Here is a 27,502-nt window from a genome sequence, read left to right on the forward strand (position 1 = left end):
TTGGTCTATATAGTAATCATCAGAAATGACATTTAGAGTTGAGAAGCATCAAACTGGGGTAATTTAAATGATTCGGCAAAATGAGTTTTGTTCTAGCTGTACTCTATATGAAAAAAATTTACACTAAAAATACCCTCTCATTGGATGATTTCATTTTTGTTTGGCAAATCACTACTTTAGTCTGAGTATTCACTAGAAGGATAAATTGTATTTGATCAACACATGCAGCAAGACAAAATGAGTTATAACTGATTTTATATTTGTTTACTACACGGTATCTTTCAATTGTGTGAACCAAAAATCAACTTAAAGTCTGCAAACAGCATGAATGATAAATCTTTAACTAGATGAAACATAACTTTAACAAAACTGTAGACATAATCTAAAGACAAAGCTATTGATGGAAAATAGATAGCCATTTATTTCAGAGTATTTTATATGGAAGCATAAAATTAAAAAGAGATAAAATCCTTAAACTATAGATCTTATTAAAATGAAATGGGAAAGGTAAAAATTAATTCTATTCTATGTAGAGAGATCACTTATTTTGAGGGTATATGAACATTATGTTATTTGATCTTCAAACTGTAACATCCTTAAGAAACACATGCTGTTATTAATGGGGAGCTGAGACTCAGGAGGTTAAGTAATCTGCCTAAGTCATAACACCCAAGGCACTCGGATGCCAAAGCCTGCACTCCCAGCCACTGCTGTCTCCCCAGTAGTGACGTGGACAGGAAAAACATCACTATTTAAAACAAACAAAGTGTGAGGTTTATCATAGGCAGAATTCAGCAATCATTTAAAATGTGAAGAAATCAGAGGAAATTATTTTTCTTTGACTGTCATCACACAATTCAGATGGGAGGTATATATGTGGAAAACAAAATTTAGGGAGAAACAAACTGGACTTTATAGACTTTAATAACTGCAAATTTCAGCACATATATCTAAACCCAGTGCAAAAAAAGAAAAAATACAAGGCACCTCCACCTTTTGTGTATGCAACAGTAATCCCTTTTAAGGCAGGGATTGCTTTCTGCTATCCTCAAAATCCTAACGCTAAAGTGGGGTGTCCAGATATGCAGGGTCTTTGAACCTATTAATAAAGAAGGATGTCTAGTGACTTTTCTAGTACTTCAACATCCCAACAGAGAATGTTTATGTGCTCAGGATAAAAGCTACGTGAACAAAAAAGTTTGACTTCTTTAAGTGTAATCACATCAATTCTATACACGAATATATAATATTGTAAACTCAAAGGGTCTACATAGTTACATATGTCTAATTAAAACAGAAAAATGACATATTCTTAATAAGTAAAATTTATTAGAAAATTTGTTTTCAAACATGTTACTTATAAGAAGACAAATAACAAAGGAATCCTAAGCATTCGGAAGTATTTCTCTAAGATGAGATGTTAAGTAAAATAAATGAGGTGTCAGGTGAAATTTGCTCAAGGAGTTAAGAGTGTTGTTGTACTGTGCTAATAATTCTGGGTAAAGAAAGAAAATAGCAAAAGACCTTCCAATGATAAAAAAGAAGCATCATCAGGATAAGACGTGAGTGTGTTGAAGAAGAAACCATGTAATTTGGGCCCAAGGGAGTAAAAGCAGTTTGAGCAGACTATGTAATATAAAGATGAGTGGGAGGTGGGACCAGGACATACATATGCTTCAAAGCCACAGTGACCAACGAGAGACAAAAAAATTAGTTTTAAACTCAAATGACAAACATGAGCCTGCTACAGCTGTTGGATAAGATAAAGGGAAGTAAGTCAGAAAAAGAAAAACAAATATCGTATGCTAACACATATATATGGAATCTAAAAAAAAAAAAAATGGTTCTGAAGAACCTAGGGTCAGGACAGGAATAAAGACACAGACGTAGTGAATGGATTTGAGGGCATGGGGAGTGGAAAGGGTAAGCTGGGACGAAGTGAGAGAGTGGCATGGACATATATATACTACCAAATGTAAAATAGGTAGCTAGTGGGAAGCAGCCACATAACACAGGGAGACCAGCTCGGTGCTCTGTGACCACCTAGCGGGGTGGGATAGGGAGGGTGGGAGGGAGACGCAAGAGGGAGGAGATATGGGGATATAGTGTTATAAAGCAGAAACTAACACACCATTGAAAGTAATTATACTCCAATAAAGATGTTAAAATATATATATAAAGGGGGACAAGAGGGTCTTTGTAAGATCCAACCAAAATTCCATAATGAGCTCAATTCATCCTGGAGAAGCATGTTATCTCTTTTAATAACAGGTGCATTGGTAATGGCATATAACGATGAGTCTAAAACCAGACCACAGTGGAAAACGATGATTTCTATGTAACACTACACCACTGAAGGCACGAATTTCATTTGGTGAAGTTTGATTCCTGGTGGGTCACCAATTTGCTCAGCCTATAGTGTGAGGCCAAACATTTCCACCTAGTACCTCCAATTTGAACTTTATGCCTCACATGAGTCCTATGGGAAATAAAAATCTATTACAGAGAGGTGCTGACTCTGTACCGCTCACCTTAACCCTCATCCCAGCCACAAGGCTTTGCATTAATAGGCCTATAATTTTAAAAGCGAACATTTTATGCTTTGAAATAGAACCAGACCTGCAAACATTTTTCTATCGTGAGCTCATCAATGTAAATAGAAAGTTATTCTATCAAGGGGTGAGGAAATAAGGTGAGCCTTGTGCTGATTCCCTCTAGTAAGTTATAAAAAACAACCTTAAAAATTACATTTTGATTGTTCTTACAAACTCTCTGAGAGCAATGTACTTGGAAATGGTAAAAAAAAAAAAAAAAGTACAGGCTTTGGAGTCAGGCAGTCAGGCCTCCATTTAATCCTGCCCCTGCCAATTCTGAAGTGCGTCTGCCAAGGCATGGATTTTCTTTCTCTGGCCTGTAGTTCCCTCCAGGTAACATTCTGTATCTCATAAAAATGTTGTGAAGACAAAGTGGGATGACACATGAAGAGCACCTAGCACAGGGTCTTAGCAATTCCATCAGTGGCAGCTGTATTTGGTTGAAGATGATAGAAAAGGGGTAAGTTAAACTGTCACAATGAACAGCTGTTCCTCAGAGGAAGCCACAAGATCATGAAAGCTTCCCCCCTTGGTCTACTGGGCTTGAGGCAGCAGACTGAAACAGATGTTCCTTTGTTACCTATTGTAAAAAGTCTCTCAGGGAGACAAAAGGAAGGAGGGAAGGAAGGAAGGAGGGAAGGAAGGAAGGAAGGAAGGAAGGAGGGAAGGAGGGAAGGAAGGAAGGAAGGAAGGGAGGGAGGAAGGAAGGAAGGAAGGAAGGAAGGAAGGAAGGAAGGGAAGATGCTGAACAGCTCTATCTATGCAAATTAGTTGAGAGATCCTAGTTAACACTGGTGAGACTCCCTGGCTTAGCATCTCCGTTCAGTCACCTGCTAGCTGTCACTATCTATCTAAGCCTCAGTTTCCTCATTTGTAAAATGGGAATAATCCAGTACACATACCACATCTGTTTGTTGTTGTAACGACAAAATGAATGAGAACACCTGGCACTTGGTTGGCAGTATATGTGTTAGCTATTAGAGAATGCCACCCACTGTAGATGGGGGCATCTGATACTAGATGAAGGCAATTCTGAGCACAGATTAGAAGTGCGAGTACAATAATATAGCCCGGCAAAATATGGAGGGAGTGTGCCAGGCATAGGGAACAATGAGCAGAGTGGCCAGAACTTGAGAGAAAACATTCCATAGTAAGCTGCTGTAGTGGAGGGCAGGTGTAGAATGAGGACAATGCTCCAACTTCTTATGTGTAATACAAAACGGACCTCCAATTTACCGGAACATTTGCTGCTCATTCATGACCAGGGATCATGAATGTCAGTGGATGAAGTAATAGTGTAAACATAGTTTAATGTATCAACTATACTTAACAATGTAAACATATCTTAAGTGTATCTTAAAGAGAAAATATATTTTTTGCCTACTGTATTAATGTGGCTTTCCAGAACAAACCTTCAACATATTAAAGGTCCACATCTATCCCCAATATTTTCACACTAACTCATTGAAATTAGCCTGGTTTCCACAATTGAATTGTATGGAATTAAATAGCAACCTAAGAGATCAGAAGACATTGACAAATAGACATCTATTTGTCAGTAATTTCTATCAGTCTTGACGCTGTGATCTTTTTAAAGAGACAGTGTCCAAAATTCAAGGAGTATAACTATAAAGAAAGGAAGAAAAAATTTGTGTGTGAAATTATACTTCCCTTACAGTCTTCTTTATGCTTATTTTTATTCTAAAGAAAATTCCCTCTCCAGATTACTTATTTAGATAAAGTGTTTTATACTTAGCTCTAATGATTTTAATTTAGTACAATGTGTATATGAGTGTGTGTGTGTGTGTGTGTCTATATGTATGTGTGTGTGATAGCAGCTACTTCTAGGACCATGTAAACTGTGAAACAGGCAAAGTATAGCTGTCACTCTATGACCCTCCACCTTGAATCCTTCTCCATTCAAACACTTTCTCTCTCTGCCCATCACCTAGTAACAGAAATGCCAAGTCACCCAGAGAACTCCTACCAGATCTCAGGAAGATGTGGAATTAGATCTGGTTTCAAAACCAGACAATACGGCCTTGGTCTCTTTCTTCATTTGCCAAAGGGGGATAGAAACAACGAAAAGATACAGAATTATCATGAAGATTGACTGAGGTAATATATGTTAGGCATTTGGAAAAATGTCTGGTTCATACAAAATACTCAATATCTGATGGGTAGTATTATTTTATATATGCATTTTATAATTTTATGCATAATTGTGTCATGGGTCCCCAAGACCACCCTCAGGCTTGATAATTTGTTGGAAGGACTCACAGAACTCAGAAAAGTTGTTACACTCACTGTTAACAGTTTCTTACAGTGAAAGGATATAGATTAAAATCACAGTTATCTTCTTCCAGTGGAGTTTCATTATTCCAGCAACAATGTGTGACAACACGTGTGATGTACTGTCAACCAGAGAAACTTACCCAAGCCTTGATGTCAAGAGTTACTGAGGGGACTTCCCTGGTGGTCCAGTTGTAAAGAATACACCTTCCAATGCAGGGGACATGGGTTCGATCCCTGGTTGGGGAACTAAGATCCCATATGCCTCAGGACAACTAAGCCAACTACTGAGCTCGGGTGCCTCTACTAGAGAGCCCGCATGCCAAAAATACAGAGCCCACTCACCCTGGAGCCTGCGCGCCACAACTAGAGAAGGGAAAACCTGCATGCCACAACTAGAGAGAAGCCCATGCACCACAACAAAAGATCCCACGTGCCGCAACTAAGACACAATGCAGCCAAAAAAATAAATAAAATTTAAATAAATAAATAAATAATAAGAGTTATTGAGGTCAGTCATGCAGGCATGAATATAGACTCCCTGCATGAATGACCTTGGCTACTCAGTCTCCAGCACCCCACAGACGACGAACTGACAGTGTGGCCCAAGGCCCCTGGTGAACAAAAGTAGGTGTTCACCGTAAATCACATTTTTTGCATAAACTATCTAGCTTAGCCCAAGGCCCCAGGTATACAAAGAAGGCCATACCGGGCAGGATATTCCAAGGCTCACAGCTGCTCTCTCCAGAGCCAGTCAAGGGCCACTACTTTCTCTAAAATGTACAGGGTTTGAGTACCTTAAGCCCACTGAGTTAACCCTTTACTGCATAATAATTTATTAAGCAACTACCATGCACCAGGAGCTATGACACTTGATATATATTATCTCATTTAATATTTAAATACTCTCATGAGAAAGGAATTAACATCCCCTTTTACAAATATGGAAACTGAGGCTCGAGAAAGTTAAAAGGAATCATAGTCATATATTAACTAGTGTGGAATCCAAACCTTGCTCTCTCAAACTGCAAAGCCTTTGCTACTTCCACTAAGCCATGTTGTCTCATAAAATATTATAAAAATTAAAGTAGTATATTATACGTCACGAATATAGGCACATAATAAATATATTTAATAGATTCATTTCTGGTAGTGAAAAAATAATTTAAAAAATCACTTTGAATTTGTGGAAGAAATAAACTAGAGCTGTGAGCAAATGTGCACTTATTGTAGACCAGTTTTCATTTAAAATATTGAGTTTTTATTGAAAGGGTATCTAATCACAACCAGGTGATTATAATCAAGTCCAATAAATTCAGCAATAAAGTTTTCCTGAGATTAAAAAGAAATTCAACCTTCTTTAAATTCAACCTTCTTTTTCTTTACACCTCAAAACTTTTTAATCCCCACAAACATTTGCTGAAACACAAAAGTGACTCACCCATCTATTAAGAATAACGTAATTTTTTGTTGTAGAAATGTATTACCAGTTTCCCTAGAGGAAACAATGCTTTCTCACTTTAATACGTGTGTGGTTTTCTCCCCCATCTAATCAGCTGATACTTTTCAAAAGATCTTTTTAATGCCTAAATGAAAGGATTCCACATCAGAGACCTGACCTCCCTATTAAAGTATCTAAAGGAAACCCTAGGAATGTAAAATCCATTCAAAGGCAAATCGCAGGTAGCTTATTATACAATGCATTAAGAAAAGGGGAAAAAAGCTTCATAAGAACTGCACAGAATTTGGTAAAATTATACCACAAAAATACAAATTGATCTTAAGTATAAAGAAACAAATTCATAGCCAAAAGCTTACTACAAAAGTGCTTTGTAGTCAGCCAGGAGGGGAGTCTTTACGAAAAGCTTCAGAATTTGTCACTTTTTCAATCAAAATTTCTGATTACAGCTTAATGTGGGGAAGGCCAAAAAAAGGACAAAACACATTTTTCAATAGATTTAAAAATCTGAAATTTTTAAAGCTAACTTTCAATATCAGAAAAGGTAGATTTTACTACAGACAACAGGAGTAGAATGAAGTAATAAGAGTAATAATAGATAGTAATATATTACATTATATATATAATATAATATATAATTATAATATGTAATATAGTAATATATTATAGTAATATAATAATAGTAATATAGATACAAATACTTTTAAAAAACAAATTAAGATTTTTAACATACCATGAACATGGTTCTGAAGTTATTCAAATCAGTCAAAAAGTCTTCCACAGACACCTTCTTCACATCGATGGCATAGTACCCCATTATACTCTGGTATAACTTGTCCATGTTTTCATGTAATTTTGAAAGTTTCTCATAGTGTTCTTTTGCACTGATAACAAAGCTGTATATTACAGTTAAGGTATTCTGAAATTTACAAAGTAATGCTTTAGGGGAAAAAAAATCCTATAAGTCCAATGTTTTAATTTAATTGTTAGTCATTATTACATATCTCCAAAATGCCAAAATTAGCTCTAATAGTTAACCATTCTTACAATTCAATCTACACTGTACAGTGATGAAATCTTAAGTGTGCTTCCTAATTAACACTGGTGAAGTTATCAGAAAAGTTATTTATATATTTAATATTTCTCTTTTACAATTAAGTTCAAGGAAATTTTTCTTCAAATTTGCCTATCTTATCAGATCATGCAATATGATTTAAAATTATAGTTCAGTAGTTTCAATGATATTGAAATCAATAACATAGGCATTTTGCATAGTAGTTACACTGGACAACCTGGGGTCAATTTCTAGCTCCTGCACTTGGTAGTATTGTGCCTGTGGACAAATGCCTTCATTTCTCTGTGCCACAATTTTGTCACCTGTAAAATGGGAATAATAATAATAACATCACTTATAGGGCTGTTGTGAGGACTAATGAGTTAATTAATACATACAAAGTTCTTAGAAAAATGGCATTTCGTAATACATATAAATGCTTGGTCTTATTATTGCCCACTTATTCAATTTAAGCTTTACTTAAGGTTCTAAAAGCAATAAATTTTTTGAGTTACATTAAAAACTTCTTATATTGTATAAGTAAATTCATGTTTTAACTTCTTTGGAAAATTGGTATACAATTTCTTCTATGAATTACATGATTTAAAATTATGATTACACACACACACAGAAATGTTCTTTTCTCACTTATTTATGACAATTAGTTGAAAGCACACTGAGACTGAGAAGACTAACTTTCTGTGAATGTGGTGGTGGCATTAGAACACATTTTCTAAACAAACAACAGAATTTCCTTTGTGGTGTGACAGATTGCTGTGGTAGCCAGATAAAAAATCTCCACACCACATTCTGAAAAGGCGACTCCGCTACAGCATCAGTCATAATTATCTATGGCTCTTTTAAACTGGGACATTAAACTTACTGAAGTCATTATATTGTCTCTAACACAAAAGGATAAACAGATATTAACACATTTTTTCAGAAGTCAGAAAATAAGAATAACTAGACTCAGACTGGGAGAACAAAATAAAAAAATGGAATGTTTATGTCTAAAAAGAAAAATTGTCCACAATTTCAAAAAGATATGGTTCCTCTGGTCAGAGCATTCTCCAGTACAGGATGAAATAAGGAAAATGATCCAGGCCCTCTGTTTTGAGAAAAAGAATGAAAGAAAGAGGTAGCACTGTTGCCAGATATGTGGTGAACCTGGGGCAGAGAAGAATGCTGCTCCCACAAGGAAACAAGGCATCCCCATCAATCACCTGTACCCATGTCTACGGTCAATCCACAGATTACATACTGCCCTTCCATGCCTGTTTTTGTTTGTTTGTTTTTTAATACTATGCTCTGCTTAATTAAATATATAGTATTTTAGAAGAACAGACTAGAATGTAAGGAGTCTAGATTCTAATGCAATAGGTTAAATTGAGTTTTTTTTTTCTAATGAGCTTAGAAAATCTATGGATCTTTCTTTGGCTAGTTTAAACAGCAAAATGCCTCCTCATACTTTCTAAGAATCTAAATCATAATAGTACCAGTGGTCGATGCATTTATATGTAGCATCATTTTTTAATCCTTGGATGAACAAAAGATTTTGTATTAGTGAAATCACAAAATCATAAGAAATTATAATACAGTCACAAGTTTCCATATACTTTGTCTCGTGAAACATCCATATTTGTGAAATGCTGTAAGTAAAGTAAATTTATGTAAATAAAAATCACACTTGAAATGCATTCAGAAACTATCATTAAATGGAACATATGGTGATTGATTTGTAATGTGCAGTAAGTATCCCTTCATTTACCTAGCAAATTGAGAAATCAACATTGGTTTATATATTCCATCTATAAACTCTCACCTAAAATTTATGTCCCAGATAGAGACTATATCCACATGGATTATTTATATATCCTTAACTCCTGCCTAAAAGAGGAATCATTTTCTGCCTTTGCTTGTCCAAACCTATCATTCCAAGTTTGGTTCAATTCTTCCTCTTCCATGAAGCCACCTTCTCTAATCTCTGCAACTGTGAGTGATCATTTCTTCCACTGAATATATAGCACTTTTAGTCCAGGTATCTCTGTAATGAAGTTCTCTGTTTTCCCTTCTAGTACAATCCCCTAGTAGTGTTTTGTTTTTGCCATGTGATCACCTGTGATTATTAACCCTTTTTCTAGATGCTGTATTAAGTCTAATCATCTGCAGCTACATTGGTGCCAATGACTTATTTCACCCTACTGTCATCACTCAAACTTCGGTGGGAAGAGTAGCAGGCCTCCTCAAAAGACTGATGTAAGTCAAGGAACTTCTCTTCATAAAATTGCACATATACACATTCACACACACACACGAACACATACAATTTGGATGTAATGTTAAGAGCTAACAGAGTTCCTAAAAAGTAGTTACCCTGGACAACAGGTTGCACTACTATGGTGGGTGTTTCTAATTGTATGGTTCTACAGCTACTCCTTTTTTGCCCTTATCACTGCTTATAAGGCTTTGAGTTTTAATAAATATGAGTAATTTTATTCTAATACCTGGGAATATGCCCATTCACAGGAATCAGTTTGGCAAATAGGTTAAAATAAAGCTCTATTACTCAATAACACTTCTTAGATTGTAGGTTAAGAATCAAAAGTTAATGACATATCAGAAATATGCTTGAGCATACTTAAATAAAACAGTAAAATTCTATTAAATGATGTGATGGGAAAGAAGACCAAGAGCCAGAACGATGGAAATTACATGGTCTTGTTTTAACAGCTAGAGAGTTTTATAAGTTAACTTTCTTATCATTTTTATCTACAAAACAATTTGCTCCCAAAGGAAAGTAAGTAGAGCTTTAAATAAGTGGAATTATCCACAAAGACGGTAAAATTGTGATTGAACTGAAATAATTCTGGAAATAGCCAAATAAATTCTCAGAAGTTTAAAATGACTATTTGATAGAATGGAATAAATGGTTACCTTAATGAGGCACTCTACATCATTACTGCTGGGTACTTTCTCATTAACAGATGAGGGAACATTCACATAAAAAATCATCATTATCCAAAAGAAAAAAACAAACACAGATGTTCTTGTACCAACTGTTAAACTCCAGCTAGAAGTTAATGCCCATATCCATAGTAGTCATAAGGCTTTATTTTCTTCCCCAGAAAGTTCTATATTTGTAAAGAGCTTGAGAAAAATAGGTGAGCTATACAACAAAATTAAACTCTGATAAAATTCATTACAGAAATATTGATATATATCCAACTACTTGATATTTTTGTAAAACCTATTTTCTTTTCCTTTACCAGGACTAAGGCCAAATTCTGATTAACTTCTACTTGAACAAGTATAATTTTCCCATATGAAGGTACATGACAACCAGAACTGTGTTCACACACATTGAACCAAAAATGTTTAGTGTTGGCCAACTAAGTAGTCAGAATGAGATGTGGGATTTAACTCCTGGTTAGCAAGTACTGTTCATTCCCAAGCCACCCAGCCACCCAGCATAAATTTATTCTAAATGTAAATCTACATTTATTCTCATGTTTTGCCCCCATTATTGCACCTTCCCCACCAAGGATGTCTATTACTTCCATTAATCATCTTACAAGGACCAGCTTCAATCAGTCCTACAATGTTTATAGTCTAAAAATTTTTTTTTTTTTTTTTTTTGCGGTACGCGGGCCTCTCACTGTTGTGGCCTCTCCCGTTGCAGAGCACAGGCTCCGGACGCACAGGCTCAGCGGCCATGGCTCACGGGCCCAGCCGCTCCGCGGCATGTGGGATCTTCCCGGACCAGGGCACGAACCCGTGTCCCCTGCATCGGCAGGCGTACTCTCAACCACTGCACCACCAGGGAAGCCCTACATCTAAAACATTTTATAGATCTTCTTCAGTACCCGGGATCTGGCCAGCCAGCCAGCCAGGTTGGCAGCCAATCTATAAGTAGTCACTAAACACCACTAAGTACCACTCTTCTAGACATGAGGAAAACCAGTAGTTAACAAGGTAAACAAAGTCCCTGCTTTCATGAAACATGAATTCTAGAGTGTGGTGAACAGGTAATAAAGAAGAAAATTAATGAGATATTCAGACAATAATAAGCATGATGAAGAAAACAAAAGTTTGTGTTTGATATTGTATACAGTGACAGAGGCTAACTTATGCTGCGTAGTCAGGGAAGTCCTGGCAGAGAAGGTGACAGTGACTGAAGCATGACTGTCAAGAAGCCGTGAACACGACGTTATAAATGTAGTAAGATTTCTGAGAAGAAAGAGATCATCATAGACTTGAGGATTCATACAGGATGAGAAGTATATACAATTTTTTAACATATTTATTGGAGTATAATTGCTTTACAATGGTGTGTTAGTTTCTGATTTATAACAAAGTGAATCAGCTATACATGTACATATATCCCCATATCTCCTGCCTCTTGCGTCTCCCTCCCACCCTCCCTAACCCACCCCTCTAGGTGGTCAAAAAGCACCAAGCCTATCTCCCTGTGCTATATGGCTGCTTCCCACTAGCTATCTATTTTAAATTTGGTAGTATATATATGTCCATGCCACTCTCTCACTTCGTCCCAGCTTACCCTTCCCCCTCCCCATATCCTCAAGTCCATTCTCTACGTCTGCACCTTTATTCCTGTCCTGCCCCTAGAGTTTTCAGAACCATTTTTTTTAGATTCCATATATATGTGTTAGCATACACTATTTGTTTTTCTCTTTCTGACTTACTTTCCTCTGTATGACAAATTCTAGGTGATCCACCTCATTACAAATAACTCAATTTCGTTTCTTTTTATGGATAACATTCCATTGTATATATGTGCCACATCTTGTTTATCAATTCATCTGTCGATGGACACTTAGGTTGCTTCCATGTCCTAGTTATTGTAAATAGAGCTGCAATAAACATTGTGGTACATGTCTCTTTTTGAATTATGGTTTTCTCAGGGTATATGCCCAGTAGTGGGATTGCTGGGTCATATGGTAGTTCTATTTTTAGGTTTTTAAGGAACTTCTATACTGTTCTACATAGTGGCTGTATCAATTTACATTCCCATCAACAGCGCTAGAGGGTTCCCTTTTCTCCACACACCCCCGAGCATTTACTGCTTGTGGATTTTTTTTTTTTTTTAACATCTTTACCGGAGTATAATTGCCTTACAATGGTGTGTTAGTTTCTGCTTTACAACAAACTGAACCAGCTATGCATATACATATATCCCCATATCTCCTCCCTCTTGTGTTTTCCTCCTACCCTCCCTATCCCACCCCTCTAGGTGGTCACAAAGCACCGAGCTGATCTACCTGTGCTATATGGCTGCTTCCCACTATCTACTTTACATTAGGTAGTATATATATGTGCATGCCACTCTCTCACTTTGTCCCAGCTTACTCTTCCCCCTCAAGGTCATTCTCTATGTTTGCGTCTTTAACCCTGTCCTGCCTCTTTGTTCTTCAAAGCAATATATATATATTTTTTACATTCCATATATATGTGTTAGCATACGGTATTTGTTTTTCTCTTTCTGACTTACTTCACTCTGTATGACAGACTCTAGATCCATCCACCTCAGTACAAATACCTCAATTTCGTTTCCTTTTATGGCTGAGTAATATTCCGTTGTATATATATGCCACATATTGCTTAACCAGTCATCTGTCGATGGACACTTAGGTTGCTTCCATGTCCGGACTATTGTAAATAGTGCTGCAATGAACATTGTGGTAGATGACTCTTTTTGAATTATGGTTTTCTCAGGGTATATGCCCAGTAGTGGGGTTGCTGGGTCACATGGTAGTTCTATTTTTAGTTTTTTAAGGAACCTCCATACTGTTCTTCAAAGTGGCTGTATCAATCTACGTTCCCATCAACAGCGCGATAGTGTTCCCTTTTCTCCACACCCTCTCCGGCATTTATTGTTTGTAGATTTTTTGATGATGGCCATTCTGACTGGTGTGAGGTGATACCTCATTGTAATTGTTATTTGCATTTCTCTAATGATTAATGATGTTGAGCATTCTTTAATGTGTTTGTTGGCAGTCTGTACATCTTCTTTGGAGACATGTCTATTTAGGTCTTCTGCCCATTTTTGGATTGGGTTGTTTGTTTTACTGATATTGAGCTGCATGAGCTGCTTGTATATTTTGGAGATTAATCCTTTGTCAGTTGTTTCATTTGCAAATACTGTCTGCCATTCAGAGGGTTGTCTTTTCATCTTGTTTATGGTTACCTTTGCTGTGTAAAAGCTTTTAAGTTTCATTAGGTCCCATTAGTTTGTTTTTATTTCCATTTCTCTAGGAGGTGGTTCAAAAAGGAACTTCCTGTGATTTATGTCAGAGTGTTCAGCCTATTTTTCCTCTAAGAGTATTATAGTGTCTGGCCTTACATTTAGGTCTTTAATCCATTTTGAGTTTACTTTTGTGTGTGGTGTTAGGGAGTGTTCTAATTTCATTCTTTTACATGTAGCTGTACAGTTTTCCCAACACCACTTATTGAAGAGGCTGTCTTTTCTCCATTGTATATTATTGCCTTCTTTGTAATAGATAAGGTGACCATATGTGTGTGGGTTTATCTCTGGGCTTTCTATCTTGTTCCATTGATCTATATTTCTGTTTTGTGCCACTACCATACTGTCTTGATTACTGTAGCTTTGTAGTATAATCTGAAGTACAGGAGCCTGATTCCTCCAGCTCTATTTTTCCTTCTCAAGATTGCCTTGGTTATTCGGGGTCTTTTGTGTTTCCATACAAATTGTGAAATTTCTTGTTCTAGTTTTGTGAAAAATGCCATTGCTAGTTTGATAGGGACTGCACTGAATCTGTAACTTGCTTTGGGTAGTATAGTCTTTTCACAATGTTGATTCTTCCAATCCAAGAACATGGTATACCTCTCCATCTGTTGGTATCATCCTTAATTTCTTTCATTAGTATCTTATAGTTTTCTACATGCAGGTCTTTTGTCTCCCTAGGTAGGTTTATTCCTAGGTATTTTATTCTTTTTGTTGCAGTGGTGTATGGGAGTGTTTCCTTAACTTCTCTTTCAGATTTTTCGTCATTAGTGTATAGGAATGCAAGATATTTCTGTGCATTAATTTTGTATCCTGCTGCTTTACCAAATTCATTGATTAGCTCTAGTAGTTTTCTGGTAGCATCTTTAGGATTCTCTATGTATATTATCATGTTATCTGCAAACATTGACAGCTTTACTTCTTCTTTTCTGATTTGGATTCCTTTTATTTCTTTTTCTTCTCTGACTGTTGTGGCTAAAACTTCCAAAACTATGTTGAATAACGGTCGTGAGAGTGGACAACCTTGTCTTCTTCCTGATCTTAAGAGGAAATGGTTTTAGTTTCTCACCACTGAAAAGATGTTGGCTATGGCTTGTTATATATGCCCTTTATTATGTTGAGGTAATTTCCCTATATGCCTACTTTCTGGAGCATTTTTATCATAAATTGGTGTTCAATTTTGTTGAAAGCTTTTCTGCATCTATTAAGATGATCATATTTTTTTTCCTTCAATTTGTTTATATGGTTTATAACACTGATTGATTTGCATATACTGAAAACTTGCATTTCTGGGATTAACCCCACTTGATCAGGGTGTATGACCCTTTTAATGTGCTGTTGGATTCTGTCTGCTAGTATTTTGTTGAGAATTTTTGCATATATGTTCATACGTGATACTGACCTGTAGTTATCTTTCTTTGTGACATCTCTGTCTGGTTTAGGTATCAGGGTGATGGTCACCTTGTACAACGAGTTAGGGAGTGTTCCCCCCTCTGATATATTTTGGATGAATTTGAGAAGGGTAAGTGTTAGCTCTTCTCTAAATGCTTGATAGAATTCACCTGTGAAGCCATCTGGTCCTGGGCTTTTGTTTGTTGGAGAACTTTTAATCACAGTCTCAATTTCAGTGCTTGTGATTGGTCTGTTTATATTTTCTATTTCTATTTGTCTGTTTCTATTTTCTATTTCTTCCTGGTTCAGTCTTCGAAGGTTGTGCTTTTCTAAGAATTTGTCCATGTCTTCCAGGTTGTGCATTTTATTGGCATATAGTTGCCCGTTGCAATCTCTCATGATCCTTTGTATTACTGCAGTGTGAGTTGTTACCTCTCCTTTTTCACTTGTAATTCTATTGATTTGCGTCTTCTCCCTTTTTTTTCTTGATGAGTCTGGCTAATGGTTTATAAATCTTTTTTGTCTTCTCAAAAAACCAGCTTTTAGTTTTATTGATGTTTGCTATTGTTTCCTTCATTTCTTTTTCATTTATTTCTGATCTGATCTCTATGCTTTCTTTCCTTCTGCTAACTTTGGGGTTTTTTTTGTTCTTCAGTCTCTAATTGCTTTAGGTGTAAGGTTAGGTTGTTTAATTGAGATGTTTCTTGTTTCTTGAGGTAGGATTGAATTGCTATAAACTTCCTTCTTAGAACTGCTTTTGCTGCATCCCATAGGTTTTGGGTCATCGTGTTTCCACTGTCATATGTTTCTAGGTATTCTTTGATTTCCTCAGTGATCTCTTGGTTATTTAGGAGTGTATTGTTTAGCCTCCATGTGTTTGTATTCGTTCCAGATTTTTTTCCTGTTATTGATATCTTGTCTCACAGCATTGTGGTCAGAAAAGATACTTGATACGAGTTCAATTTTCTTAAATTTACCAAGGCTTGATTTGTGACCCAAGATATGATCTCTCCTGGAAAATGTTCCATGAACTCTTGAGAAGAAAGTGTATTCTGTGGTTTGTGGATGGAATGTCCTATAAGTATCAATTAAGTCCATCTTGTTTAATGTGTCAATTAAAGCCTGTGTTTCCTTATTTTCATTTTGGATGATCTGTCCATTGGTGAACGTGGGGTGTTAAAGCACCCTACTATGATTGTGTTACTGTTGATTTCCCCTACTATGGCTGTTAGCATTTGCCTTGTGTATTGACGTGCACCTATGTTGGGGGCATAAATATTTACAATTGTTATATCTTCTTCTTGGATTGATCCCTTGATCATTACGTAGTGTCCTTGTCTCTAGAAATAGTCTTTAAAGTCTAGTTTGTCTGATATGAGAATTGCTACTGCAGTATTCCTTTGATTTCCATTTGCATGAAATATCTTTTTCCATCCCCTCACTTTCAATCTGTATGTGTCCCTAGGTCTGAAGTGGGTCTCTTCTAGACAGCATATATACGGGTCTTGTTTTTGTATCCATTCAGCCAGTCTATGTCTTTTGGTTGGAGCATTTAATCCATTTACATTTAAGGTAGTTATCAATATGTACGTTCCGAGTACCATTTTCTTATTTGTTTTGAGTTTGTTATTGTAGGTCTTTTCCTTCTCCTGTGTTTCCTACATAGAGAAGTTCATTTAACATTTGTTGTAAAGCTGGTTTGGTGCTGCTGAATTCTCTTAGCCTTTGCTTGTCTGTAAAGGTTTTGATTTCTCTGTGGAATCTGAATGAGATCCTTGCTGGGTAGAGTAGTCTTGGTTGTAGGTTCTTCCCTTTGATCACTTTAAATATGTCTTGCCTCTCCCTTCTGGCTTGCAGAGTTTCTGCTGAAAGATCAGCTATTAACCTTATGGGGATTCTGGTGTATGTTATTTGTTGTTTTACTGTTGCTGCTTTTAATATTTTTTCTTTGCATTTAATTTTTCATAGTTTGATTTATATGTATTTTGGCATGTTTCTCCTTGGATTTATCCTGTTTGGGAAACTCTGTGCTTCCTTAACTTAACTGACTATTCCCTATCCCATATTAGGGACGTTTTTAACTATAATCTCTTCTAATATTTTTTCAGTCCCTTTCTTTTTCTCTTCTTCTTCTGGGACCCCTATCATTCAAATGTTGGTGTGTTTAATGTTGTCCCAGAAGTCTCTAAGACTGTCCTCAATTCTTTTCATTCTTTTCTCTTTATTCTGCTCTGTGGTAGTTATTTCCACTATTTTATCTTGCAGGTCACTTATCCGTTCTCTGCCTCAGTTATTATGCTATTGATTCCTTCTAGAGAATTTTAAATTTCATTTAGTGTGTTGTTCATCATTGTTTGTTTGCTCTTTAGTTCTTCTAGGTCCTTGTTAAAGATTTCTTGTTTATTCTCCATTCTATTTCCAAGACTTTGGATCATCTCTACTATCATCACCCTGAATTCTTTTTCAGGTAGACTGCGTATTTCCTCTTCATTTGTTTGGTTTGGTGGGTTTTTACCTTGCTCCTTCATCTGCTGTGTTTCTTTGTCTTCTCATTTAGCTTAACCTACTGTGTTTGGGGGTCTCCTTTTCATAGGCTGCAGGTTCATAGTTCCTGTTGCATTTGGTGTCTGTCCCCAGTGGCTAAGGTTGATTCAGTGGGTTGTGTAGGCTTCCTGGTGGAGGGTCTGGTGCCTGTGCTCTGGTGATGAGGCTGGACCTTGTCTTTCTGGTGGGCAGGACCACATCCAGTGGTGTGTTTTGGGGTGTCTGTTAAGTATTTTGCCTTTAGGCAGCCTCTCTGCTAATGGGTGGGGTTGTGTTCTTGTCTTGCTAGTTGTTTGGCATAGAGTGGCCAGCACTGTAGCTTGCTGGTCATTGAGTGGAGCTGGGTCTTAGAGTTGAGATGGAGATCTCTGGGAGAGCTTTCGCTGTTTGACATTACATGGAGCCGGAAGGTCTCTGGTGGACCAATGCCCTGAACTCAGATCTCCCACCTTAAGAGGCACAAGCCTGACACCTGGCTGGAGCACCAAGACCCTGTCAGCCACACGGCTCAGAAGAAAAGGGAAAAAGAGAAGAAAAGAAAGAAAAAGAGAAAGAAAGAAAGAGCGAGAGAGAGAAAAGAAAGAAAAGAAAGAAAGTTATTAAAATAAAGATTAAAAAAATTAAAATGTAATAAAGAAAGAAAGAAAGAAAGAAAAAGACAGAAAGAAAGAAGAGAGCAACCAAACCAGAAAACAAAGCCATAAATGATAACCAGCACTAAAAAAAAAAAAAAAAAGGACAGACAGAACCCTAGGATTTATGGTAAAAGCAAAGCTATACAGACAAAAATCACACAAAGAAGCATACACATACACACTCACAAAAAGAGAAAAAGTAAAAAGTGTGTGTGTATATATATATATATATATATATACACATACATATATATATTAAAAAAAAAAGGAAGAGAGCAACCAAATCAATAAAGAAATCTACCAATGATAATATAGGGTAAATACTAAAGTAAGGTAAACATAAAACCAAAAGCAAATTAGATGCAGAAAGCAAACCCTAAGTCTACAGTTGCTCCAAAAGTCCACTGCCTCAATTTTGGGATGATTCGTTGTCTATTCAGGTATTCGAGAGATGCTGGGTACATTGAGTTGATTGTGGGGATTTAATCTGCTGCTCCTGAGGCTGCTGGCAAATCCTTCTCTTCTTTGTTCACACAGCTCTTGGGGTTCAGCTTTGGATTTGGCCCTGCCTCTGCCTGTAGGTTGTCTGAGGGCATCTGTTCTTCGCTCAGACAGGACGGGGTTAAAGGAGCAGCTGATTCGGGGTCTCTGACTCACTCAGGCCATGGGGAGGGAAGGGTACGGAGTGTGGAGCGAGCCTGTGGCGGCAGAGGCCACCATGACGTTGCAACAGCCTGAGGTGCACCGTGTGTTCTCCTGGGGAAGTTGTCCCTGGATCACGGGACCCTGGCAGTGGCAGGCTGCACAGGCTCCCAGGAGGGGAGGTGTGGATAGTGACCTGTGCTTGCACAGAGGCTTCTTGGTGGCTGCAGCAGCAGCCTTAGCGTCTCATGCCTGTCTCTGGTGTTTGTGCTGATAGTCGCGGCTCGTGCCATCTCTGGAGCTCGTTTAGGCGGTGTTCTTTTTTTTTTTTTTTGCGGTACGTGGGCCTCTTACTGTTGTGGGCTCTCCTGTTGCGGAGCACAGGCTCCGGACGTGCAGGCTCAGCGGCCTTGGCTCACAGGCCCAGCTGCTCCGCAGCATGTGGGATCTTCCTGGACTGGGGCACGAGCCCGTGTCCCCTGCATTGGCAGGCGGACTCTCAAGCACTGCGCCACCTGGGAAGCCCTAGGCGGTGCTCTTAATCCCCTCTCCTCGCGCACCCTGAAAGAATGACTCTTGCCTCATAGGCAGTTCCAGACTTTTCCCGGACTCCCTCCCGGCACACTAGCCCCCTTCAGGCTGTGTTTACGTAGCCAACCCCAGTCCTCTCCCTGGAAACCGAACTCCGAAGCCCGAGTCTCAGCTCCCAGCCCCCACCCGCCCCGGCGGGTGAGCAGACAAGCCTCTCGGGCTGGTGAGTGCTGGTCGGCACCGATCCTCTGTGCGGGAATCTCTCCACTTTGCCCTCTGCATCCCTGTTGCTGCACTCTCCTCCGTGGCTCTGAAGCTTCCCCTCTGCCCACCCCCTGTCTCCACCAGTGAAGGGGCTTCTTAGTGTGTGGAAACATTTCCTCCTTCACAGCTCCCTCCCAGAGGTGCAGGTCCCGTCCCTATTGTTTTGTCTCTGTTTTTTCTTTTTTCTTTTGCCCTACACAGGTACGTGGTGAGTTTCTTGCCTTTTGGGAAGTCTGAGGTCTTCTGGCAGCGTTCAGTAGGTGTTTTGTAGGAGTTGTTCCACATGTACATGTATTTCTGATGTATTTGTGGGGAGGAAGGTGATCTCCACGTCTTACTCCTCTGTCATCTTGAAGGGCTCTTGAGCAGGATATTTTAATCTGAGACTTAAAAGTTTATTAAGAATGGGTTAAATGGAAAACAGGTGAGAGAGAAAACAGGCAAGGGAGGAAAGAAGACTAATTCAAAAGAAAAACTCTCCTCTTACAAATCACTCAATTACGCAACTTCCCACTCTTGCAAATGGACCATGTATTATACTAGTTTACATCTCACCCATTCTACTCTTCTATTTTACTCCTAACCACAGTTCAATTAAATAAAAATGTACTAAATTCATTTACCTGAAAAATGCTGTGCTTTATGCAGTGTGGAATATAGATATAAGTAAGATGTAAGTCTTTCTCTCAGTTTTAGCATCTACATAGTAATTTGAGGAACATCCAAAATATTGCTATACAGTGTAATAACAAAAAAGAAAGTGAAAATAAAGTGCGATAACAATGAAGAAATTTAAAGACTATAAAATGGAGAAGAGTCGAATAACGTGTCACGTAAGTTGTGTGACAAATACAAAAATATAGAAATGTCTAGCAAAATGATTTTTTCTAAGAGACTTGGGAGAGGGGGTAGGATGAGGAGAAAAGAGAAAGGTAAAGCCTTGTGCAAGGAGAATTTCAAGGGTGATGCTCTAGGATCTATTTGTTATTTTCCTCAAAATAACATATATTCCAGAATGTAAAGTTCAGAAGAAATGCAAAAGCATCGCATGACACCAATCCTGGCATTTTCCTAATTTTCTCACTGATAAAGAATTTAATAAATGTGTATACCTCACATATAATACTTTATATATAACAATATTGGTGACCCTACCACAAAACACATTACACATTTTCAAGCAAATATTTACAGTGAAACTACTCTACTCTAATTATACTTTTGACCAGGCTTTGCAATCGAAAAGTAACATAATTATTACTAAAAAGTCAATGTGATATATATGAAATAATTGTGCATGCCTTTTAAAGAATGTACTAAATTTGTATTTTTTAATATTAAGAAGTGTATGTAAAGAAAGCAAGTACTCGCAGAATAAAAATACAGTATACTATAGTTGAGTGCTATTCGTGAAATTTCATTTCGTAAAATTATAACAAAATTGTACACTATAGTTTAAAACAATTCAGTTAACAGATTAAAAGTTCACTAAATCATGATTGTTTAACGTAAATATCTATTTGCAAAAATGCATCCTTAAAAACTTAGGTAACACACATATGCTTTCAGAATTTGTTGATGATCCAAACATTTGATATGTGCTTTAGCTAATAAGCACTAATACTTAAAACATAAAATTCCAGTGTTAACAACCCAAACTTTAAACACATTTTTATTCATTGTGCATTTAGTTTCCAAATTCTTCCAGTTTCTAAGATGTAAGAAGCTCACAATTTGCCATTTTAATAAGGTCTGTATAAATGCATTTAATATTCAAAATCTGACTTGTTGTCAGTCCTAATTAAAGTAAACAAAGCTTTGCAATGAATGAATTTAATTACTTTGAAACTAGTATGTCTAACTAAGATGAAAAGCAAACGAGTACAATCTAATCTCAGCAAAGAATATTTATGATTATAAGCTTTGTCAATAGCAAAGTACACCAACTGTTCATATATCTGACTTCCAAGAAATACATGAATGCTAATCAGTTCATTAGAGGCTTCTAGGTTGTGATATTTAGCGACAGGATGTAGAAGCTTTCTTGTCCATGGAGTGTAATTGTACTCAGAATGAAAAATTGTTTCCAACAAAGCTTCATCCTTCCTACTTCTGATTTCCTGCTCGTTGCTTTTTATGAGCTACATACCTTTCAAGAGGCTGACATCATTCAGCTTCTGTGTCATATGAACACAAGTATGCATAGGTCCTGAGATCACCTGCTGAGCAGGATTCTACCACCTGTATTCTAAGCTCAGGAATTTATCTCAGGTCCTATGTTCCAGGTAACTGAGCTTCATAATTAGTACACATACAGTATATTACCAGAAACTGTATGCAAGCAAAACCTTTTATAAAATGCTTTCTATCTATAGGGAACAATAAAAAGTGCCTCAGTGAACAGTTCTTAATGATTATAATAAATTGTCACATATGAATATTTTAATATGATAAAATTGGGGGGGAAGCTAAGAATGATGAATCTGATACAATTCTACAATAACAAATTTTGTTTAAAAAGCATACTTTGCCAAATTAGAAGGTGTGGCAAATATATATTTGATGGATAAACACAGATTTTAGTTTTAAAAAAACAACCTTCTCAAATGTAGTGATAAAGGCATCCTGCCTAATAAAAGAAGAAACTGGGTGGATAGGAAACATATGAAAGGAAACAAACACATTAGCCTGAATTGATTGTTGCTGGAGTGCATTTTTATGATATCTCCCAAAAGAGACAGTGAAGAAAGCTAAAATTGAACTAATTAACAATTAAGCTGAAAGTATATAATACAATAAAATCTATGACAAGCCAGGTAATAATTTTGTGATTTGACAAATCTCAGGGGAGAAGAGATAGAAAGAGGAAAAGTAGTTACTTTATTTCAAGTATCTCAGTTTAAAATAAAATATTAGGAGTATCTATTTATAAGAGCTCGTTTAGAAGTGGGTTATCCTTTCATATAGAATTCTGAAGTTCATATGGAATTTTGATAATGCATAGTAGTAATACTTTATTAGAAGGCAAAATACATCTAATTTCACAGAATGGTTTGGAAAGCAACTCAACATTAGTTTCTGGAAATAAAAAAAAAGTTTACTACTTCAATCACTCATTAGAGATTAACTGACAAACTTAGTAAAACCGAAGATAATTGAATATCAAGGAACCTTAAATTAAGCAGGACACAATCCTAATGCTATTAGTTTTTATGTATATATGTATATCCACACACACACTTCCACATAAACATACACACACACATATTTTGTCAATGTTATTTTGGGTCTAGAGAATACCTACACCAGTAGTGACTGGGATAGGTTCGGTTCTGATTTTGGAACCATGTCGTATTTCTAAAGGAGATTTTAAAGCTTCTTGAATATGAGTTAATTTTTAATATATAACAACTCTTGAAATTAAGCTGACTAGTCACAACAGTTTATAAAGTCTTCATCTGCTTCCTAAAACATTTCAAAAGTATCTAAATCACAACATGACATTAGATTCAAACTTCCTCAAATTGAGTTTTCCTATCCTTTCAGTTTACCATGAACATCAGAAGGAAATAGGGCATATGGAAGGAAAAAGATGAGACAACATATTATTCATATTAATAAAAAGGAAAAAAAGGATTGAAATCAATAAACTTCTATATTATTCTTGATAGGTAAAAGCCTTGATAAATTTCCTTGCAAGAAGGCAAAGGTTAAACCTTCTATAATTTGGCTCTTGGCTCTGTAGGGTGATCTCTGGTTATGCAAGTATACTTAAAATGTTAAGTAAATCGTACTCCTAATTGACTAGTGACTTAAGCTATTTAGATATCAAAGGATATGGACATCTTTGTCACAAACTTATCATGCAAGTCCTCAGGAGGGGGAAAGATTTTCAAATCTTTCTCAAGCTGTTGAAGCTGCCTTCCCATCTGCTTCAAATTCTTTTCCAGCGTTTCTACAGAAACTAAGAGAGAGAATATTATACGCATTAGAAGGACAAAATTATAATATAAAAAAGTAAAACACTCTAGAAACAAAACATTTGTGAAAAACCTTAAAATAATAATGGAAATCCACTAAAATAAATGAAAGGTAAATTTCATTTAAATTTTTTGATTTTTAAATCCAGAAATGAAGAAAATTTAATAAAAGATTATTTAAAACAGAAGATGAAATTTAGGAAAAGCTCACATGTACAAACCACATTCAAGAAATACTTTTTGTTGAAAATCAGAGTCCTTGACCTCTACAAACAAAACAAAATAAACAGTCTATTCAGAAAAAGAAGGCAAAGAAAGACAATTGTTTTTAAAATTAAAACTATTTCAATATAATTTTAGCATTTTTCAAAATCATGATCTTTTGAGAGGGAAAAATAAAATATACATGGAAAACATGGAGAAAGTATGCTCTTCTGTTCAAGGTCTCCCATGACAGGAATGAAAAGGTATCAGGGGTTATCTGAATAACATGTGAAACAAATGTCAAACTTTCTTTAGTGGTACTATGAGGACAATCTGTGTTTATTAACTAATAAAGATTTTTTTGTGTGTACATTCTTGCCCAGTGCAAATCACAAGTGATTTCACATACAGCTAAACCCAGGATGGATAGATAGATGGCTGGATGGAAGAGAGATATACTATAATTTTTAATTAACATTTAAATTGAATGTGTTAGCACACCATTGGACAAAATCACATACTTAAAACATTATGATTAAGTTTGCTGGTCAAATTTTATTACACACACACATCAAATTTGGGAAACACCTAGTGAAAAGACAAATAAAATCTGAGGAACTCCCATGTAACAAAACGCACAAGGCAAACACTGGGAAGGAACATAGGTGGATTATTTGTTTTTTTCTGACACCTAATACTTCATTCCAATAGCTACCAATTCTCCAACGCCAACTGGGTGTCTCCCAATTCACTTCAATTCTGACATGCATTGCCTGGAGTTAGCCCAGAACCCACAGATTTAAGGACTTAGTCCCACAAGACTGCCCTCACTTCACAGGACAGTCACAAGTCCCAGGGATCACCCATACTTCTAACCAATGATAAATTCAAGGGTTCCCATGCCCTCCCCACCAACTCATTTATTTTTTAGAATGTGAAAAATTATAATGTGAGTTCCCTCACAGAACTCAGGGAAGTACTTACTATACTTGCTACTACAGTTTTTATTATAAAGGATATAACTCAGGAATAGCCAAATGGAAGACATGCATAGGGCAAGGAATGGGGAGGGAGGGGGTAGCACAGTCTCCATGCTCTCTCCAGGTACGCTGCCCTCCCAGCATGTCCCTATGCTCACTACAGCAGAAGCTCCCTTAGCTTCGTCATTTCAGTCTCATCGCAGCTTCACGACACAGGCACGATTGAGCACATCACTGGCGATTGGTGACTGAACTGGAGCTCAGAGGGTGGGCTGAAAGTTCTAACCCTCTAATCACATGGTTGGTACCTCTGTCAACCAGTGCCCCCATCCTGAAGTTCCCTAAGCTGGCCCTCCCCCCCATCTGCCTTGAGTCATCTCAGTAGCATACAAAATACACTCTCATCATTTAAGAAAGATTTTAGGAATCAGGAATAAGACCCAATATATAGTTTTTACTCTGCCGCATGGACACTGAAGTGCATGTCTGGTCAGAAGGCAGAACTCCAGTACCTGTGAGGAGGTATAAGATGAGTACGTTTTTGATTTATGAGTTGTCACCCTCAGAGCTGCCTAACAGCCTGGGCAGCCCTCAGAGGAGACCAGCTGCTTGTAATTGAACATAAAGCTATCCCAGTGAGTGAGTGCTTCTCAGTGGGAAGAGAGAAGGGCTTCAGGTTCAGATGAAATGCTTATTAGGGGATCCTCTGAGCCTCTTCCAACTCATTGGTAGCAGTGGGTCAGGGACTACGTTCTATCACTGTGATATGAAGCAACTTCTCACTGGCTCAATTTCCACATGAGTGAAATAGGAAGAATCTCGTCTCATACCTTTACCTCATTGCTATTTCATAAAGATCAAATGCTATGATATAGGATGAAGAATTTTTTTTTAAATAAAATGGATTATGAGATGTTACTCTTATTCTTAGAACTCAGTAAGACATGAAGACCTTAAAGATTAAAGTCAGTAATATTAGAATCTAAGGAAACTTAAAAAATAATCGTCATCATCACCATCATCATCATCATCAACATGCCAGGAACAGTGTTGTAGAACTCAGGCTAAAAAGAAAAGTTGCTAATTTCAAGAGCAAAATGTTTGGGATGTTAGGAAGCTGTGGGGCATATTCAAACATTTAAGGTTGACATCATAAGGAGTAAGCAGGTTGTCTTAAAAAGTGGTTCTGTGGCTACTCTACAGATAGAAATCCCATTAAGCCATTACTTAAGCTTCATCAGCACTATCTGATTACATTTATGTATTATAGTTAAGAGAATTTAAGTGTGATTGATCAACTTTTAGTGAAACCAGCAGTGCTGGTTTTTAAATGAAGACCAAAGCACAACTGAAAGAAAGAAACATGTGTGCAAGTTCTAGGAGAATAAAATACTATCCAATGTTTGGGGCCATCTGATGGGTAAAACTAAAGAGTATTTAAGAATTTCTTTGGTGTTTTTCTTTTTCAGCAATTATGTTTACAAAGATAGCACCTTTATACATCCGTGAACATCATTTAGCCACACTTTTCTCATGTGTCACGTTTTTTGAGGTCAGTGACTATAATTTTTTGTATTAGAAATCCCAACTGGAGCAGAGAATTTTAAATTGTACACCCTCAAAGAAGTGTTAATTTACTGGTGTCTCTGTATCTGACCTGTGTATGAATTTTATCTTTCAACTTTGTCACATTTCTTGACCAAGAAATTAATCTTATTTTTTATTTTTAATTCCTTTTCATTATTTAGAAGTAACAAAACATAGCCATCATCAAACAGAATTCACTAGATTTTTTTAAGGCAATTTCAATTTTTGCATTTTACTCAATATTCAATCAGATGGGATGTCACCTCAGATACCATGTATCTCTGTCCCCAGCTAACTGCCCATCTGTAATCTCCACACGTTAGTGGGCAGCAGAACCATAAATTCTGTTTCCTGTGCTAGAAACCTGCTAGTCTTGACCCTTCCCTCTCCTGAACCCTCAGATCCAAAGGATCGTGACATTCCTCACATTTTACATGACAAATAGGACCTACTTCCTTGCTAGGTTGAACACTATTCAAGGCATCTGGAACACTTTTCTCTGCCCTCTTGTCTCCTACTGTTTCTCTCAGAGCCATATCCACACTGTACATGGAAGTTTCCAGACAAACATTAATTTAAAGATGTCCCTTCCCTGCTTAAAAAACAGGCAATAAACTGTTTACATGACAACATGGGAGTTCCACCCACAACTTGGCTCTACCTCCTAATCAGCCACACTTTACTCCCAAGTCAACAGTCCTGCTCGTAGCTCCCTTCCTCCCAAACCCTTTCATCTGTTCCGTACCTGATGATGGAAATACCGTGTCTATTTGCCTTGCCCACTCCACCCAAGTCATTCTTATTCATACTCTACAATATGAGTCCAAAACCCCGGTCAGGCCCCTGGTGACATGCCTTCCCTACGTGTCATACCTGGTAATTATCTCTATCTTTGCAATTACTACACTCTATTACTTTTATCGTTTTATGTGTCTTCCTCTCCCAACTAACTGGGGATTCCTAAGGGAAGAGAGCCATATTTTATTCATCTTTGTACCTTGGGTTACATAATACAGTGCAGATACTCAAATGTTTGTTGAAGGAATGGATTTTGTATTTAACTTTAACCTCTTGAGATAAAA

The 27,502-nt window shown here is 37.0% G+C and overlaps 1 protein-coding gene across 4 annotated transcripts in view; it reads right to left on the minus strand.

Moving 5' to 3' along the window:
- The window catches only part of DIAPH3 (diaphanous related formin 3), a 546,819-nt gene that overhangs the window by 186,294 nt on the left and 333,023 nt on the right, over positions 1-27,502 (minus strand). For all 4 annotated transcript variants that reach the window (XM_059996017.1, XM_059996016.1, XM_059996015.1 and 1 more), the window contains 2 exons: positions 23,509-23,633; positions 7,079-7,243 (listed from right to left, as the gene is read on the minus strand). In XM_059996017.1, the coding sequence (XP_059852000.1) occupies positions 7,079-7,243; positions 23,509-23,633 (290 nt within the window). The remainder of the gene's footprint in view (positions 1-7,078; positions 7,244-23,508; positions 23,634-27,502) is intronic.

This window comes from Delphinus delphis, chromosome 18 (genome assembly GCF_949987515.2).
Source record: "Delphinus delphis chromosome 18, mDelDel1.2, whole genome shotgun sequence".
NCBI classification, from domain to species: Eukaryota; Metazoa; Chordata; class Mammalia; order Artiodactyla; family Delphinidae; genus Delphinus; species Delphinus delphis.